Source organism: Glossina fuscipes, unplaced genomic scaffold (assembly GCF_014805625.2).
Source record: "Glossina fuscipes isolate IAEA_lab_2018 unplaced genomic scaffold, Yale_Gfus_2 221, whole genome shotgun sequence".
Classification (NCBI taxonomy): domain Eukaryota; kingdom Metazoa; phylum Arthropoda; class Insecta; order Diptera; family Glossinidae; genus Glossina; species Glossina fuscipes.
The window spans coordinates 1,173,074-1,192,667 of record NW_023998564.1 but is presented as its reverse complement, the minus strand read 5'-3'; the positions used below and the strand labels follow the sequence as shown (position 1 = coordinate 1,192,667).

The window sequence follows — 19,594 nt, the reverse complement described above, 5'->3', positions numbered from 1 at the left end:
CAGCGTGAAGGATAGCTCTGGCTTCGGTTATGAAAGTTGAAGTGCTTTCGTGAAATATGTGGTTGAGAAGAACCCGTCCTGTAGCATCTACCACCGCACAAGCAGGAGGCAGACCAGGAGATTTTGAGCCGTCTGTGTACAAAAGATTCCAACCAGTATTGTCCAATACTTGGGTTTTCTCAGCTATTAGATTCCTGAAGACGTAATTTGGAGTATCTTCTTTCTTGTGCATAGACAGTGAGATGTCAAAAGAGCAGTCTTTCAAAATCCAGGGAGGTTTAACACCAAAAGAGCGGGAAATTTTTAAGGGAATGTTCAATTCCTTTGCGATGCACAAACAATGGTCAATTGCAGATGGTGACTTTGGAATTTTCTTCGCAATAATAATCTTTCTTACGTCATCACCGAGAATGGATTTGTTTGAATTAAGAAGCTTAGGGACTATTTTAGCTTTTAACTCATACAGTCTATTTTCTAAGGTTGGGAGACCAGTTTCAATTATAATATTATTTATGGGCGTCGTCCGAAAAGCATAACAACTTGCTCTAACGGCTTGGTGATAGACCGGTTTAAGGATGTTGATGTTAGATTTGCAGCTATTGCCATAAATTATCAAAGCTTAGTCAATCTTGCTTAACACAAGCATTTTGGTAAGATAAGCGATAGTGTTAATATGCGCATGGCTTCTCCAAGCAACGTACTGTATGAAATTTACCCTTGTTAAAAGGGAGTTTTTTAAACGAAGGCAGTGTGCTTTCCAACGATAATTGTTTGAAAACGTGAGCCCGAGAACATGGAGCGTCTGCACATTTAGTACTGGTAAGCCGTTAATATGCGTCAGTAGGTTTCCTGCATCGCACATTTTTCGGCAAATGTGCATTTTTTTTGATTTTTGTATAGAGATTATAGCTCCTGACGAGTTTGCCCATGTGGAGATCTCACATGCAATAGATTCGAGGCTGTTGATTGCTTTCGTGTTGTCTTTTTCTTTTGTAAAAATGTATACATCGTCCGCGTAGAGACAATGTTCCACTCTTGGTACACGGCAAAGAATTTCGCTAATTTCGTTGAAAGCGATCTGGAAAAGCGTGACAGAGAGAGGAGATCCTTGCGGAATGCCATTCTTTAGCGGAAAGGAATCAGAAAGATGATTGTTGATTCTAACTTTGAACCGCCGATGCGACATGAATGATTTGACGTAGTTGAAGAATTTGGGTCCAACATTCCATGATTTCAAGAGTCTTAAGATAACATGAAGACCAACTCTGTCAAATGCTTTTTCGAAATCAATTGAGAGAATGGTTACGTGATTTCGTTCGGAAATTGCTTTGCTTGTGAAATAATCAATATGTAACAGAGCGTCGATGCATCCTCTACCCCGCTTGAAACCAACTTGTTGGTTTCCAATCCCAACCAAGATAATCTAGATGCCATAATCTTCTCTAAAACCTTAGAGAGGCAAGATAAAACAGAAATTGGGCGATAATCAAATGCGATGGAGACATTTTTTGACTTTGGAATTGGAACAACTGTTGCCAGTTTCCACATGTAGGGTATATGGCCAGTCATAAATACCGTATTATATAGGTCCAGTAATTTCTTTTTACTAGACTTAGACATAGCACTGATCATTTGGTATGAGATGCGGTCTAGACAAGGTGTCTTCCCCTTCAAATTGGAGAGACAACTTCCAAGTTCTGAGGTAGATACGCTATTTTCCAGGAACATGGCACATCTATCGATATTATTTGAAGGAGATATTGGAGTCCTTTTATTTTCAATGAAAGCACTGGAGAAGTTGCTGTCAGAGGAGTATTCGCACCACACTTTTCCAAAGTAATTAGAAATCTCATCTGCGTCAGTTAAAGTTCCATTGGGAGTGCAGATGGCAGAAATTTGGTTCAGGTTTGAAGTCCCATTAAGTCTGTTGATTTTGTTCCAGATAACTTTCATTGATGTATTTCTGTGAATTCGTCTCGAGAAAAGTTCGAAACTAAGTGCCTTTGATTTCCGTAATTCCTTCCTGAATAGAGCATTGGCCTTTTCGTATAATAACAAGTGATTCTGATCAGGACATCTCTTAAAGCGGTGCCATAGATCCATTTTATTTTTCCTCAAAAACGAAAGCGTGTTGTTCCACCATGGAACCCTAGCTCGTTTAAAAGAGGTGTTGGATTGAGGAATAGAAAGATGAGCAGCCGTGCGAATCGATTTAGACATAATAGCAGCATCATGGTTGCAGTTTCCGTTAAATGGCTTTGAGTTCAAAAATGACTCCACCTGTTTGGAGTAATTGATCCAATCCGCTTTATCTAGGAGGAATTTGGCCGGTTTTGCTGGAGTAGCAGAGGACGTTGAAAGTTTAAGATCGATTATGATTGGAAAGTGATCACTATTATGTAGATCATCAGAAATAGACCAGGACACCAAAGGAAGAAGTGATGGAGAGCAACATGTTAAATCAATATGTGAAAAGGTATGATGAGTTGAGAAGTGCGTTGGTTTTCCCTCATTTAAAACGCAAAGGTTGCTTTGAAAAAAGGCCTTTTCTAAAACAGTACCGCGAGTGTTGTTCACTGTTGAGCCCCAGATGGTATTCCAGCTGTTGAAATCGTCGCATATAATTAATGGGGGGGAAAGTACGGAGAATAAACTGTAGAGTTCTTGCTGAGAAAACGATTGCGAAGGTGGAATATACAGCGAAAGCACTGTAAATTTCATATTTAACATTATTTGTATCGCTACGGCTTGTATATTTGAGCTTAAATTTATGCGTTTGTGAAGTATACTTGATTTTATAAAAACACCTACTCCTTGTTTGGACTATGAATTTTGATCAGCATTCGTGAAGTATCCCGTATATGATTTGGGTGGAATAGGATTAAAAGAGCTTCTACAATGGGTTTCTTGAAGCGATAAAAAGGTTGGATTAAAATCATTTATGAGTGTACGGAGTTCATCAAAATTATTAATAAGTCCCTTAATGTTCCATTGTAGAATTTTAAAAACTTTATTTAATTGTAATGACATGTAAGCAGAGTGGAGGGAGGGTTAAGTTGACATGTCAGCGTCTCCGTCGAGAAGGTCACTATAGGAATTTTTCGTGAATGATTTATTCTTATCAGCAGAATAGTCTGTATTTAGGTGATTTGGTACATTTGAAGCGCAACGGGTTGGCGCACGTGAATAATTTGAAATTGAAGGTTGATTGAGGGATGAAAGAATGGATTCATTAACACTTGTGATTTGTTGAGTAAAGTTGAGAGCTGGAGATTCTGGAGAATTTGGTATATTAGATTTTAGCAAATGTGTTGTTGTTTTAATTTTTTCAATATTTGCAGTTGCTTTGGTTTTCGAAGGTTGATTAATGGATGAAAGAATGGATTCATTACCACAATTTGGTATATTAGATTTTAGCATATATGTTGTTGTTTGGATTTTTTCAATATTTGCAGTTGCTTTGGTTTTTTCAATATTATCTTCGGCAAGTGATGTAACTGGTTTCGCAATATAATTTTTGGTTAATGGTGGAACAGGTTTTTCATTGGAAGCAGTTGCAGTTAAAGTCTTACTAGGCTCGATTTGCGAGGCAACAGTAGCATAGGTATTACTTTTGCCAATTCCATGTGCGTCGCGCTTCGCCCATGCTACAGTAATTTTCTGTTTTGATTTTTAATATTTCACGCATCTGTATAAAACGTGGGCATTGTTTGTCTAACGCTGAGTGTTGATCATTGCAATTTATGCAGAAACTACGGGTACAGCTTTCAGTATGTGGAGGATGACCACAGTTAGCACAAGATGCAGCATTAGTGCATCTTTTTGCCGTATGACCCAGGCGTTGGCAATTTTTACACCTCATAGGATTTGGGATGTATAGTTCTACTTTACATTTATACCACGCCACATCAACTGTTCGCGGTAATCGATAGCGATCAAAAGTTAAAATAATCCTTCCTGTAGGAGAGCGTGTTTTTCCGTCATCATTCAGTTTGGTTAATTTGTATGCTTCAGTCACTCCTTGAATGCCCATTTCGCGAACAATTTCATCTTCCGGCACATGCTTTAAGCAAAGGGCATAAATTACGCCTCGAACCGAGTTAAGTTTCTCATGTAGTTTAGCTGAAATAGCATATAGATTAGCTAAAGAATTGGCCTTTATTAGTTTTTCGGTTGCGCGCGGGTTCCCAGCGAGGATCAGTAAATTCCCATCGCGTAGAATCGAGATTGAGTCGATGTACGTTGTAATGCTATCTAGAGCTTTTTTATAGCAAAAGGGCTAATTTGGGAAATTGTTATTCGAGCATCGGTTGAAGAAATAACAATATATTTTTTATCAATAGGGATTATATCGCTGATCGGCAACACCGGAAAATCTGATTTTTTACTTTTTTTTCTTTGGGGGTATGTATCACTTAATAGATAAAAAAAAAAATGTTTCATTAATTTATTTTACAAATTTCTTTTATTTTTCTATGGATGTATGTAAAGATGAAGTAAGCCGGCATGGCTGTCTCCATATAAACTATTCTAAGCTAGACTTTTCATTTAAATAAAACCTTAATTCGAAAGATGGGAACCAAGTAACAGTTGGGAAATTTGAGAGAAAAGAAAAACTAAAACTGTAAAAACTGAAAAAGAAAACTGTAGCTAGTAAAATTACTGGGATTTATACAAAAAGAGAATATATGACGTATCTTTTTGCATGAAACAATGAGTAAGTTTTAAAAAAATTCGACTTCACTCGCACAAAGTAAGGCTTTAGTGATGACATGTTAAAATTTTATTTAATTTTCTTTGAATAAATTCTTGTGTTCAGTTACCGAAGATGAGGAAGTTATGTTAGTTTGCAAAGAAAGGATTAAAATCATTAAATAACTTTCTTTGTAAAACAATCTTTGAGGTAATGTGTACGCTTCTAACGCTTAACCAGCAATTTTGCTCATCCCCATTTGAAGGGTGATGAAAACTTTTCTTAAAGTTATTTAAAAATTCAATGTAAAAATTGTGTTGATCGGTCGATTGACAAGTCCGCTGATAGCAAAAAATTTAATACTCCGTTGCTAACGCCAAAGAATAAATCAAGTTTATAACAGCCAGTAGGGGTTAAAATTGACCTATCGTTCCTTACTCAGATCGACGCAACAATCATTTTTCGAATTGACTTCAGCTTGTTTGCCCATTTTGTGTGTGTGATACTAACTATATATTGTAAATTGGATTTTAACCTAGAGGTCGTAAAAGAAATCCCGGAGTAATAATATATCGACAATCTAAATTAATGTGAAAATTTTGGGTCGGCTACGTTAATTTCGTTAACCTCTTTCTATAAAACTGTTTCTATGAAATAGATATTTATTTATTTATTGTTGATTTATACCGTATATAAAATTCCTAAGTGTAGATTAAAGGCTGCCGGAAAACTTAGATTATATATTTAGACCTTTTCCGCATAGTAATGACCATGAAAAATATGTTTTTACATGAGACCAAAGTATAATTTTTGTTATTTTATGACGAAAATAAATGGAGGATTGTATTTGGCGTTGTGAAAAAGATCGGCTCTGTCCTTCTATAATCTTTTACATGCTTTAGATGGTATAAGTGAAAATTTCCCTACATTAAGTTAAGATCAAGTTGAGTTAAAGAATATTTCTCCTTCCTCAATTAGTTACTTGCAGTTGCTACTTATGTCTCCAAACGTGGCTGTTTACATATTGTACAGAACTTAATATGCTTTCCCTTTAAACTATAAAGCATTTTGTGCTTACAAGAACGAACAAAAATTATATAGAAAAATAAAATATTTAATAAAATATAAAAACGCGATTTAGCTTCAGGTATGAATAATACATGCAACGATAGTTAATGGTTGAAATAATTGCATACTTATGCATTTATGGGCTTGGCCCACAAACTCATTTAAACATTTAAGCAAAGACTTTCTTTGTTTTAATAATTTACAGCCAGTAAGAAAGCAATATGTGCCTTAAGACAAACAGTTTTTAATTACAAGTTTGTGTGGGCGTGTCTGTGGATTGATCGTAAAAAGTTTCCAAAGTTTATTGGCGTTAAAGTTCATATTGCTAACTATTATACTACTATTATACTAACTATTATTATACTTTGCAAGTTGATGAGAAAAGTATGTTAAACATTTCTGTACATTTCCAATTCGCTCTTATACTCCACTTGTTACAGAAATCTTTATAGCTGGATCGTGCGCATGTTGAGATTTTATAAGCATTATTTAAGCCAAAATATACACAATAAGTTGTAGCTGCTGATATTAATTAAAGGCAAGAGGAATATGAATTTATGGATTCATAACTAAAGCAGTCCAAACTTCCCATGATTTGAAGTGCCTTCTAAGCCTGTTTTCAGTTGTCGGTCACGAAGTGAAAAATATGCTTTACTCAGTAAGATTATCTTCTGGTGGTAGTGGTTTTGCAAGTTGATGTACACACATCACCGAAAAAATATCAAAAGTGAAATATATTTTTGAGTAATTCGTTAAGGCTTATGTGATCTTCTAGGACTAAACAATAGGCTAACGTCCACGCGAAACTTGCTTATCAAAGCCTTTTCCAGAGTCGGCCTAAATTTGTCCAAAGAATTTTTCTTAAAACTTCCTTCCACGAACTGATAGTCTGGTCTTCATCTACAAAAAATATTTGAAGGCAGTCGTGTCCGAATATTGCGACGTTCGATCTAGTTGTGGTTTTTTAGCCAAATTTTTAGTACGACAATGAAAATACCATTAATTTGCTTTGAGATAAGACACAAACATAGTTGTGATGCGATTTACATAGGTACGTTAAAAACTTGCCTAGATGGCAGCACTTGTCTACAAAAATTGGGAAATATGTTTGCGTGTGAATTGGCGAGCACTTAGCAAAATTTCAGGGGTTCTAAAAGCGAAGAAGTTCTTTCACCTCTGTTCGACTGAGAAGATGGGATTGTTTTTAATAAAAATTAAAAAATTGAGTCATTAATTATTTGTGTTCAGAGGCCAGTACACCTAAACAAGCTAAAGGCGAGTTGGATGTAGTCTGCAGGAGCTTTCCATCATGGTCTACTACGATGAAATTTTAGATAACGCAATGGGAACTTCACCGTACCACCACGATTGGCAACGAATGTTCGAGACGATCGAAAGCAGTAATTAGTGACGAAGAGATAGCCGAAGTTCAACAAGTGATGCTGGACGACAGATTTGGATTGAAGGACGATGTCATTGTGAAAACTGAAGCGTATTTTGACGGTCTTGACAAATTATTTTATTTTTATTGATTTATTTATTTTTATTTTGCCCATTTACACATGAAATTCAACTAAAGAAAATTACAGTCGAATTCATTGGATATTAATACAAAATCTTAGACTAATTGTTTTAAAAACTAATATACAATAAAAAGGAAAATAAAAAGAAGAATAATAATAACAAAGTACATTAAAAATAAATTAAAAAGTTAAAAATAATAATTCATGGATAAGTAAATAAAAAGAGAGAAAATAGAAAAAAATAAAAAGAAGCATGTACACAGCTTGCATAGAAGCACACGCGCAACAAAAACTGATCCATGCATAAGCTTGGCAACCGACACGTTAACAACACAATATTATTTTAAAGAAAAAAAATGAGATATTAAGAATGAAATGTTAGTTTAAGTACGACATAGGTAATTCGCGCGTATTAAGCAATGTTGCGTTAATGGACTTTAAAGAGTCCGATAATGAGAATAAGTGATAGACATCATTTAGGTCTCTGCAGACAACTCTGAGCAGGTTGGACAACTCATAAATGTATTGACATTGACGAAACTTAATCAAAATAAAGTGCCTAGGGAAACGCTTAAGGACATTAAAGATTATCTTACCAAGTAATGCGGGCGAGTCAATAGTACCATTTATTACTTTGATTAAGAAGCAATCCTCAAGAACAAATCTGCGTTTCTCAAGTGATTGTCAGGATAATAGAAACAACCTATTTTCATAGGATGGAAGGGAGGCATTCGGGTCCCAACCGAAATTCCTAAGTGCAAGCAACAAGAATTGCTTTTGAACAGATTCAATTGAATTTGCATAGCGCTTATATGAAGGTGACCACACAACAGAGGCATACTCAAGTATAGGTCTAACTAAACACATGTACAGCCTTTTCGTAATATAAGGATCATCAAGCTCTTTGCACCACCTTTTTATAAAATAGAACGCCTAAATCTGTGAACGAATCGACGTCCTCCAACTTGTGCGAATCAATGAAATACGGAGTAATGAATGACTTCCTTCTTGAGAAAGAAAGCTTCTTCCATTTATTTAGATTTAGTTTCAGAAGATTTAAAGAGCAACCAAATTATTCAAGTCACTTTGAATAATTTGCGATTCTACGGAAAAGGAGGAAAACAGTTTTACATATATTAAGATCTGCCAGGATTTAATCACCGAGTGCACATCACTAATGTATAAATTAAGTAAAATAGGTCCTAAGTGTCTGACTTGAAGAAGTCACGAGGAATTCATTCTAGGTAATCAAGTTAAACACAACCCTGAATGATCTATTGTGCAGATAAGAGCTTAACCTTTTCGCTAAATAGAAAGCGAAGCCAGAAGCTTTTTTTTTAAAAAAAGCTATCAAAATTTTAGAAGGCAGTTGAACTTAACTTATTATACCATTCTCAAAGGAAACTACGCTAATAATCGAATTCCGTACAAACAAAAAAAAAAAACAATCTCAAGAAGACTTTTCAAACAATTTCGTGTTATTAAACATCTGTTTGTTAATAAGGCAAATAATGTAACGTATGAGCCCGCAATTGATAAACCATTGCATTTATTTGCAGAAAAAGTATAAGTGACGACTATTAGGTGAGTTATCCCGTCGTTGTTGATAAATGAGTGTTTCTTGTCGACTGCCTACAAATCTGCAGAAATTAGAGCACGATCATTACAATGTGGCGTCAGGGGTGTTGACAAGAATGCTCATGTGGCTGGGCATACAGAGAAAATGAAGAGATAATGCATCAAATTTGAGGCTACAGAGTGAAGGTCTGTTTCCTAATATGTAAGTGTGGGTTTTGCTTGAGGCGAATGTTTGCAAAGCGGATAAAACAAAGTTGCTCTCTAACACTGTAACGAATTTCTTTTGAAGTTGAGTGCTCGCTAAGCGGATGGCTTCCAGGATCGCAAGGCATTCAGCCGAAAATATAGTGCCATATGAGAAGCAAGATTGTACATTAAGGCTTGGAAACCAAAAGCTGCTGCCTACCATATCGGTCTTCGATCTAACAGCAAAGATGAGTGGAAAATCCCATTTACTATTGACCAAGCTCGAGTAAAGGTGATGCGCTTCTGCCGGAGTAACTGTAGATTTTCTCACTGTAAGAATTTAATTACTGGCCGACATTATTAATTTTGTCAGCTAAAATTTAAAAAAGGTAAAAGAGTAATTGGATGATAGAAGGTTGCAAATAAAAGGCCTGATGGTCTCCATTCCATAGAATTCTATTAGATGAAAAATTTGCGAGTACACGAAATCTTTCTGGTACGGACAAATTTGCTATTTGCACCAACCTTAGTGCGTGGGCAGATTTCATGCCACCAAAAGCGAGAAGAAGGCATTTTCATTGAATTCTGTATAATTTCAGAAGGTCGTTATTTGAAATGTCCAGTAAGAGCGAACAGGCATATTCTAATTTTGGCCTGACTAATCCGAGATACAGTTTAATCATACAAAACCCCATGAAATGCCGCAAAGCGATTTCAGTACGCTGATGAGTTGAAAATATTGTTTGACAATTTTCTCAATATGAGAAAGAAAAAGTTTCGAGTGTAGAACAAAGCTTAAAACGTCGACCGTTTTAGCAAGCGGAATAGTAGAGTCCTATATGAGGAGAGTGGAAACCGTAGGATCTCTCCTTTTTTATGCAAAGACTCTGCACGTAGTCTTATTAATTGTAAGTATGAGTAGGGGTGACTCAAGACGAAAGAAAACGTCAAGGGCAAACTAAAAATTTCGCCTACACAAGTCTGGGTCACAGCTGAAAGTAAAAATGACAAGATCGGCCCCGAACGAATTTAATTTTCTTACTTGTTCAAATATTAACTTCGTTTTGTTGAAACATGTTTAATCGCCCATCATCGCTATCTTCAAAAAGACAAAAAAAGTAAAAGAACAACATTTTCATGCTCTGTAACATGGAATATGCACAGCTGATTTCTTCACTTTTCAAAAGAATACTTCAATAAAAGTATTTCAAGAAAAAAGTAGTTGTCGTATGGGCTCGTTGCAGGCGTGGCCTTTGAAATGTTTAGGTCAATTAAAAATTCTTTTGCAAATTTATATGCGATATCTTCATTTTCAATAACGGGGGAATGTTTACCACAGATACTATGCAGTTGCGTAGACAGACAGATGAACAGACGAATCGACGGGCATGTTTAGATGCATTCCAATTTGTACTTTATGGGGTTTTTGAAACTTTTTTATGTGCGTTATAAAGACGTTGCAAGAATAATTTAATTTTTATACACTATAATATTGGGTAGGCGTGGTCAATTTTTTACAGTTTTGTTCGCAAATGTTACAGCATGGCCCATAGAATATGCTTTAAGATTTTTGTACATTTATCAGCTGTAGTTTCTAAGTAATGAGCACAAAACCAGTTTTTTATTTCTTTTGGAAAACAGAAGTGTTTTCAGTGCATTCGACCCGTTTTCGCGTGCAAGAACTTCCAATGTTTCTGCCAAATTTGAAACAACCTTAGAAAGTATCAAAATTTTATTCTTTTGATTCTTTTTAAGTTATTATTATTATTATTAATTTCGCCAGAGAAATAAATTCTAAGACTAAACTCTTAAAAGCACTAGCATCTAACTCTACCGCACTTTAGATTCGAACCCACGACCATTGACTTGCTAGTCGAGATTCCTCGCCTTCGGCTACTCAGGCGGATGCTTTTTGTGTTAAAAGTGGTGGAATATAATGGAATGGAATTAACTTATTTTATTTCCATTTGAGGTTAAATAAATTTTAATTTGCATACACGCTTGGAGCTTTTCTTCATAAATTTCAATTAGAAATATTTTCCATAATGTAACAATAAATTACTATATAAAAAGCTGAAAGAAAAATAACTAAGTAAAACTTAAAGAAATTCATATAAATTGGACCACCTTCGTTGTGATAGGATGTACTAGACCATAAAGTTCATCTCCAAATGAGAAACGTTTACATGAGTCAAACAATCGGTTTTAGTTTGTTTGTTAGCATGTTTGTTTTCTTGCAGTACAAATAAAGCCTGTTTGCCGGCATGCTTATATTGCTTGTCGTTTCCTTTGTCTATCTGTCTGTCCGTCTACCTGTCTGCTTGCCTGTTTGATTGCTTAGTGTGTTTGTGTAGATGATTAAGTTGCTTTGGCAGGCGGTAGCGGCTGTTCTCTTGTATTTTTTTTGTATTTTCGGTTGTATGTTTATTGGCTTTCATTTCTGCGTTTTTTCTTCACATGTTAGACTTTCCCGCTGTTTTTGTTGTTTTTAGTTTGAGATATTTATCTGTGTTGTTCTTTGTTCAAGTGCATAAAAAAAAAACAATCTATGAACCCTTCGCCTATTCACGTTTCGCACAGAAATTTAACAACATGTACAACAAAAACAACGACATCAATAAAAGCAATAAAATGCAACCTCACTCTTAACCCTGGCGCTATTTCATTAATCATTCCCCTGTTTTGTTTGTCAGTGTATGCCTATATATATGGGTATAAGTAATAATGAACTCATTTAAGTTTATCTTTGTTGGTGTGCGTGTTTTTTATTTTTGAAGCGCGCGAGCAATTGTATGACTGCGTGTGTGTGTATGCTTATAACATAATCGACAAAATAAATAACTTATAATCACAAGATAATTAGTCAAATAATGAATGTGTGTAAAAAACGAGGAGGGATCTTAAACAAATTTGTCATACTTGGCCGTTCTACCGTTCTTGGCCGTTAATTATGTTCTGTTCAAGTCTTTTTATCATAAGAAATTTAAACTTAAATGCAAAAAAAAAACATAAATACGTTATGTTTGAATTATCGATATACGAACGTGATTATACAAAATGTATGGGAATTGGGGTTTAAGTAGAGTTCACATAAATTTTGAATAATGCCAGGGATAGGCATAAATTTAATTCTAATGCTCTCTACAATGGTAACAATTAAATTACTACCTTCATATGAAACTAGTGGGAACGTGTGGCAAATATTTTTTTTTGTAATATCGTTCTCTCTGATCAGGGAAGCTTGCGGTTAATCCAATTCTCAAGAACGTTACAACCATTACTCAAAATCAAAAACTTCCATGATATGGACTTGGCTCGTTGCGTAAGGTCGACAACCCAAACTTGTTATAGTCAACAGAAGTGAGGATGCTCATTATGCATCCAGAGTAGCCAATTGTTATTTGAAACACATAAGGAAAGTGGACGCCGGACCGGCAGATAATCGGAGAGTATCGTGATGGCTGTGATTACACTAATAGCAGGGGCATTAAATAATTGGATGTGTAGGTAGCCTTGCGCAGGGGAATCACTTCAAATCTTCTTTATGTGTTACTCGAGGTTTGGTATAGGTCACGTAACTGATACAGAATTATCTTGTGAGCTGGGCGACGCAAGTTATCGCTTCTATATAATTCCTAAACAAGACGGCTTCGTCTGATTAAGTCATATAAACAATGCGCGGACGCTTAGATTACCTGCAACATCAAAAATCATTATCTACAAATCGTTCGTTCACGGACGCTAAATGTCTAAGTTGGCTGCAAAAATGAACTGGCAAATTTTTTTTTTTTTGTGTTAGTTATGATATGTGAAATTTGAATAGACATATTTTGCAAGTATAGTCAGAATATATCACATTTAAATCGTTACGCATACAATGAATCGACGTGAGTATAAAGGAGGTGTGACCTATCAATTGATTATTCTAAACGTTCAAGAAAACAATTGTAATATTCAAAAGTTCTTGATAAAAGCCGCTGAAGAATAGTATTTGGTTGTTTTAAATTGCAACGAAAAACTTTGGCAGAGACCCTCTCCTATAACAGCAAAACTGAACGCCTATATCGTAAATTGGTCTAATTTTCAATACTTGACGATGCAAATTGGCGCATAATAATAAACTGACGAAGAAATAAACCTTACCGAATTTAGACCAAGTAGTTCTATTTTCTGGATACCACTGAATGTAGGGATTCTAAAGAAGTTTTAAACTTTCATTTTCCAAAAAGGCCTAATAGTTAATGTTGTAAAATTGAGCAACGAAACATGAACAACATGTTTCTATTTCTTGAACCCCTTTCAATGTAGGATTTCTCATGAATAATAAGCCCTGCAGAAACTGATTCAATTTTTAATATTTGATGATGAAAGTTGGCCCTTGGTAACAATTTAGTAAAAAAGTTAACGTTAGGGAATTTGGATCAGGTAGGTCAAGAAATATAGAGGTTATCATGAATAGTAAGCCTTTATATGAAGAAAAAGCTTATTTTCTAATCTTTTATGACGGACATGCAAAATAATGAAATTTTTAAGAAATAAATAAGGGTGTGAAGTTATATTTAAATAGTACTAGCAAAGACGCGAAGCAAAAATTTTTTAAAAAAGCTGTTCAGCCGTTAACAGGATTATGTTAAATGAGGTCTCGAAGCGATTTACCTCAAAATATAGCTAAAATAAAAATTTTCGAGCATTTTTTTACAAAATATTTTAAATGAAGCATGTCTTTATGTAAATTAATTAATATTTGAAAAAAAAATTTTTTTTACACAATGTCATAAATGAGGTTGATAAAGCGAAAGTTTGCTTAGTTGCTGTAGGCGAATCATGACGTGTGAAAAGACGAATCATCATCAATCCTCTAATAATAATAATTTAATAAATTAATAGCGTTTCCGCTGGTGTAGTGTAGTGTAGTGTATAAAATTTCGAAAGGTTGAACAGGAAAATGTATGGACAGATATCAGACGGATAAGCAAGCCGATGGACGGACAAGCTTGTGTTCGTCTTAAGCCTTTGCGGATCTTACATACCTCCGCACCGTTCGTATGATTTTTGCGGAATGCCAATATCTAAAGCATAATTCGAATTATTATAAAATATATCACTGTTGTGAGTTAATATACTCCTGGAAATATGTTGCCAAACTACGCGGCACACGCTGCGCACGTAAACATCTCTGGTAGTTGGATTGATTTTTAATATCCATATCCATAATATGTATGTATATGTAAGAGACCGCAAAGATAAAACAGTAAAAACCAATAAAAAAATGTATTGATTTTACGGTGTCTGTTGATTTGTCGGGTAAATTAATATCTAAAATATAAGTCTATTAGACACAGTGATAGCGATGATGATGGCGACGATATACTACGGCATGGTATAAGAGTATAAATATGCTTTCTCGTTTATATATAGACTAGATATATATACATATATAAATATGTACGCTATCTAAAGTTATTTACCTTGAAAACTTTGTATGGCGGCAAATAAGACACAGATTTATTAAGCAAAAAGTGAAAAAAAAAATAGCAAAGTGAGAAAGGAAAACGGCGTAATAATAATTTATTTTGCGCTGGTTAACAGAAATGTTTACTTTAGCGTTAGACACACGCAACCACAAACGCACGCGCAACGCAAACATATATTAAACGGTATGCAACATATTATATGATAGTATATATATACATACATACATTCTTGTGTATATACATATATACATACAATATGTGTGTGTTTTGTGTTCGTGTGTGCACATATATGAATATTTAAGCACATAAGCCAAAATAATTTTTTAAGATTAATGATGATGATGATGTTGCTAGCGGTGGTAGCTTTCAGTTTGTTGTTATAATTGTTGTTATTGTTGCTGTTGTTGTTGCTGTCTTTATTGGTATCGGTTGTTTTTTATAGGTGCTTGAAAGCTACGAAACACATCCATATCGTTATCTATATCTACGGCATAGACACCGTGTCTGTCTAATGTCTAAACAACTTAGTTCAGCTTGAGTACTATATTTAATAAACTCTGTGCACATATTTGCTTAACAGGCTATAGAGTATGCATGTGTTTATTGTATAAGTATCGTATATGTATCGACAATATTTTTGCTCATTTTTTCTTTTTTATATAGCTTTTTTTTTTGTTACTTTTCAAAATGTTTAACATTTGCAATTCATATACTTACCACCAAGTAAGCTTTCAGCAGCCTCAACCGATGAAGTGTTGACAATGCAGACAACTAGTAATACCACAAGGTATGACAATAACACGTACCCTCTATTACTATTATAAATATTTGCAACAGCTTCAACACTACTACTAGAGGCAGCGACAGTTTCAACAGTTGCAGCTGTGAATGCCGTTGCATCGTCATCATTATTACAGCCATCGATGATTATTTCATTTAAACCACTAACAGTTTGTCTATGACTGGTTGGTTTTTTATTCGTTAATATTGTCGTCATTATTATTGATGTTAAATTTTTCATCATCATTACTATCATTATGAGCACTGTCCTCAATCGTAACAAAGTTAACAAATTGTGTTGTTTTTGCTGTTGTTTGCTTTTCTTCAACTTTTGACATCGTACGAACACTGTTTGATCAGCGATCGATTTTCTTGGTTTGAATTCATTTGTTGTTGGATGAGTTATTGAAGGTGTTGATAATGCCGACATCAGCGTCGTTGTTGATGACGTGAATAGCGTTAATGGTACTGATGACGTTGACGATCTTTCTGCCGCTTTTGGTACTGTTATTGTTGACATTGTTCGCATTGTTCCTACTGCTGCTGTTGTTGTCGTTGTTGCTGTTTGTGCGTCCGCTAATGTTGGCATATTTATATTATTAGAATTACTAATGCTAGTCGTAATCCGTGGACGTTTCGTATTTGCGCAAATTTTTATAAACATTTTCCTTTCGAATCGTCGTAATAATGTGCCTGAAATGAAAAAAGCCAATAATGATATATATTAAATATATAAAAAAAAACATTAAATATGGTACAGGCGGACGAGTGATAGGAAGTAGGTGAAGATAGTTATGTTGATTACCACTCTCACACTTATGCTGTATGTATATATATATATGTGTATATTTCATACGGGTGATTACATTACTGCTGTCGGCTACAAATGTCTTAATGTGTCACCTGTGTCACTTGTCAGTTGCTAGATACGAAATACGATTAACTATAATAATGCCTATAGGTTGGTTCTAGAAAGTAGAAAGTGCGGATATAAACGAGTTATGCTAAACGCCATACGTTGGAAACGCAAATCTTTTTATTAACATTTCGAACTTGTTGAGAGCCCTAAACGGATTTCCTTTCTTTGCTTTTGTTAAGAAATGAATTTCTCAGCGGTATTACTTAATTTGAGATCATTTGTTAAGAGGCAATAAGAAATTTCACTGGTGTCTGCGAACGTCAGTAATCGATAAACAAAAAAGACTTCAAGGCAGGTCACTGCAAACGAACGAACAATGACCATTTTCCTGAATTCGTTCAACTTTTTAGAATAGAAAGGCTACCACACAAGTCAGTTCAAAAACCGGTTTGGCCAATTCGTTCAACTTGTTACGTTAAGTTATCCGAAGCTTGCTTCTGAACTCCTTTTAGACCATAGAAATTGGCCCAAGCTCAAAGAAAATTACAACACAAACACTACTGGTATTAGTCGCTAATTATTTAGTCCGGAAGACAAGTCTCTTTTTTGAAATGCTCACTAGGATCAGTCAATCAAAAGTTGATAAGGAAACTGTAGAAAACGAATACGAGAAACTTTATTAATGTTTAGTCGCGGCTTCAGCTCAATGAATTTTTCATACCACTTTCCAGTCTAATATGGTAATATAAGAGCATAGCTTATCAAAATAAAATCTTTTTTATCTTTTAGGTATGGGTAATGAAACATTAATGTTTTACGGCCGTGACAAGCTACAAATAAAGTGGATGAAGCATTAAGCTTTCAATACCCTTTCAAAATGATTTTAAAAAATCTTAGCCTATAGACGATGATCAATATTCGACTAATGTTTGTCAATAAAATAGTGTGAATTTTCTAATAAGAACAAAAAAAAAAAATACCTTTGGACAACGCACTCTCTTATTTATGACCAGATATAAATCACAAAATTACGGTTATTTGCATAGCAGAACCACGCATAGGTAATCGCTACAATTTATGCCCAAAAGTATGTCTATGCATAACAATCAATACATTTTTCAGTATTTACTTTATTATCAACATTATTATGCGTATATGTACGAATGTATCAATGTAAGCACTACTCACGTTGCTAATTTATGCAAATTGTTTATCGAACATTTAAAAAAAAAATTGAAATTTTAGTCATAAACCCAGATTATTGTCGTTTTCCTTAATCGCTACACAATACATGTAAATAAGCCACTGTCGGGATATATATATCATGCATTCGAGCGTACATGTATCTGTGTATGTCTAAACTGGCTGATTGAATATACACTTAACTGATGAAAGGTAATTTTTTTTTTAGGTTTTTCTGAAGTAATTTATTCAAAATAATTTGTTAGTTTATATCTAAAAAGAAAAAAATCAAAGAAAAGCGTATATTAGGGTTAAATAACGAATACTGGATACCTATCACTCTAGGCAAATAGCGGAATTTCTTATTTTTAATGGAAGTTGTCAGCTAATTGGGTTTTTGCTCTAGCTTTAAAAAATATTTGCATTAAGTATCGAATGGGTGTTTGCTAAAGGTTGTATGAGAATATAAGTGTGCAGAAAGAGAAAGAGATAGGGAGTTGCTGCGGCCTAGTGGGTGTTTGCCCCAATGGTCAGCGTAATGTCTTTGTCGACTGAGCGCTTACTGCAGCTACGGCCATGTACGTTCAAATCTAGAATTCGAAACCGCGGTAGCCGCAACGCTTACCTATTTGACTATGCGACAGATGGATGAAAAGACAGAGGTGCAGTTGATTAAGTCTCAGGAGAGACAGGTAGAAGGATATGTTGATAGGGAGAGAAACCAATTACGAAATAGAAATAGAAATACGTAGACTAACGAACACAAAAATGCTAAGTGGGACAAGCGCACTCATAGTCCAAGATAAGTAAAGATGAATGAAAATTAGGCGAAGGACACGCAAACGAACCGAGAAACTCTTTATTTAGGAAGGGTCTGATAAGCGTAAAGGTAGAAAAACCAGAAAACTTGCATAATAAAATGCGCAATGGCTTAGAGATGTCGGTTTGGCGAACCAACGGTAGGTAAGGGAAGAGGGGGTCAATCAAACAACGTGAGCAGTTAAAGCGAAAACAGATTGCTCAGAGATATCATGAGTAGGATGCATCTATATGAAATCACGTACGAATGGAAGCCCAACTGGGGAAGAGGCAGAGGGATATTGGAAGAAATACACAGAAAAGTTGATACCAAGAGAGACAAAGAAGTTCGTTTATATGAAAATTTCGCGTTGATCGAAAATGTCCTATAAATCTGTCATCGTCGTCCGCGTTTTTATTCTACGCTACAAAACTTAATGATAGAATTAGTTTACCTTAGTCATATTACCATAAAAGGGGTTATAAAAATGTTGAAGTGCTAGCTATCAATTAATTCGTAAACTCCGCTGTTGACATTGTTTTCTTTTAGTCAATTCCTTTTTTTTCTATAAAACAAGGGAAATAAAAAGAAAAACAAAGAAAATTAAATAATTAATCATTGGTTTGGCACAATAAAATTTTACTAACTTGTTAGCTATTTTTAAGTTTAAAAGTCTTTTTGTTGCCTTTAATTTGATGTAAATTTTAATTGAATGGTTTTATTGCATTGAACAACAATTAACTATTAAAATTATAGGGTGTAACGTCCGCATGTATAAGTGTAGAGAATTTCCGTCGATCGAAAGGAACAAAGTCCGTGGTCCATCTGTATAGCATAAGGGTAGGTTTTGGCAATAAAATTATTTTCAAGAGGAGAAAGAAAAAGGAGATCATCGAGACCAGTCAGAGTGTTCAGAGTGTTGCTTAATGTAAAATTGACAAAATAATTATCAAAAATTAAAGTAAATTTTTATATATTAAGTAACTTGTAAATAAACTTGTATAAGTTAGTGAAATGAATGTGCTGCAAATAAAATGATTTTACATATATATTTTTTTTATATTTTAAACATCAGAATGAACAAGAGTAAAAGGAAAGTTTGTGAAAAGTTGACATTAAAACTCAACCCCAAGTGAAAACACACTATTCGATATTAAAACTTAAAGCATCATAGAAACTGAAAATTAACACTCAAATCCAATTAAACAAAAAGATTTTACAAAAAATAGCAATAAAAACTTACTCCTACTCCTGCTATTGACGTATTATTACAAATTTCTTATGTTGAAACTTAAATCCAAAAAAAGTACATTATAACTAAAATCAGTGACTTTCTAAAAACTGGGATATATAGTTAGGAAGAAGAACCTGCATATATTGTCAATAAAGTGGCTTACCCCGAAAGAAAATATGGGGAAAGGATTTATAAAATGCAAGGAACCATAAGATTGC

The 19,594-nt window shown here is 34.5% G+C and overlaps 1 protein-coding gene across 11 annotated transcripts in view; it reads right to left on the bottom strand.

Annotated features, from left to right (window-relative positions):
- LOC119642306 (BMP-binding endothelial regulator protein) overlaps positions 1-19,594 on the bottom strand; it is a 98,716-nt gene that overhangs the window by 30,044 nt on the left and 49,078 nt on the right. For 9 of the 11 annotated variants that reach the window (XM_038041406.1, XM_038041410.1, XM_038041411.1 and 6 more), the window contains one exon: positions 15,240-15,995. In XM_038041406.1, the coding sequence (XP_037897334.1) occupies positions 15,240-15,966 (727 nt within the window). In that variant the 5' untranslated portion in view covers positions 15,967-15,995. Of the gene's footprint in view, positions 1-15,239; positions 15,996-18,596; positions 18,708-19,594 lie in introns of all 11 variants that reach the window. The other 2 variants (XM_038041407.1, XM_038041409.1) reach the window with 2 other exon arrangements.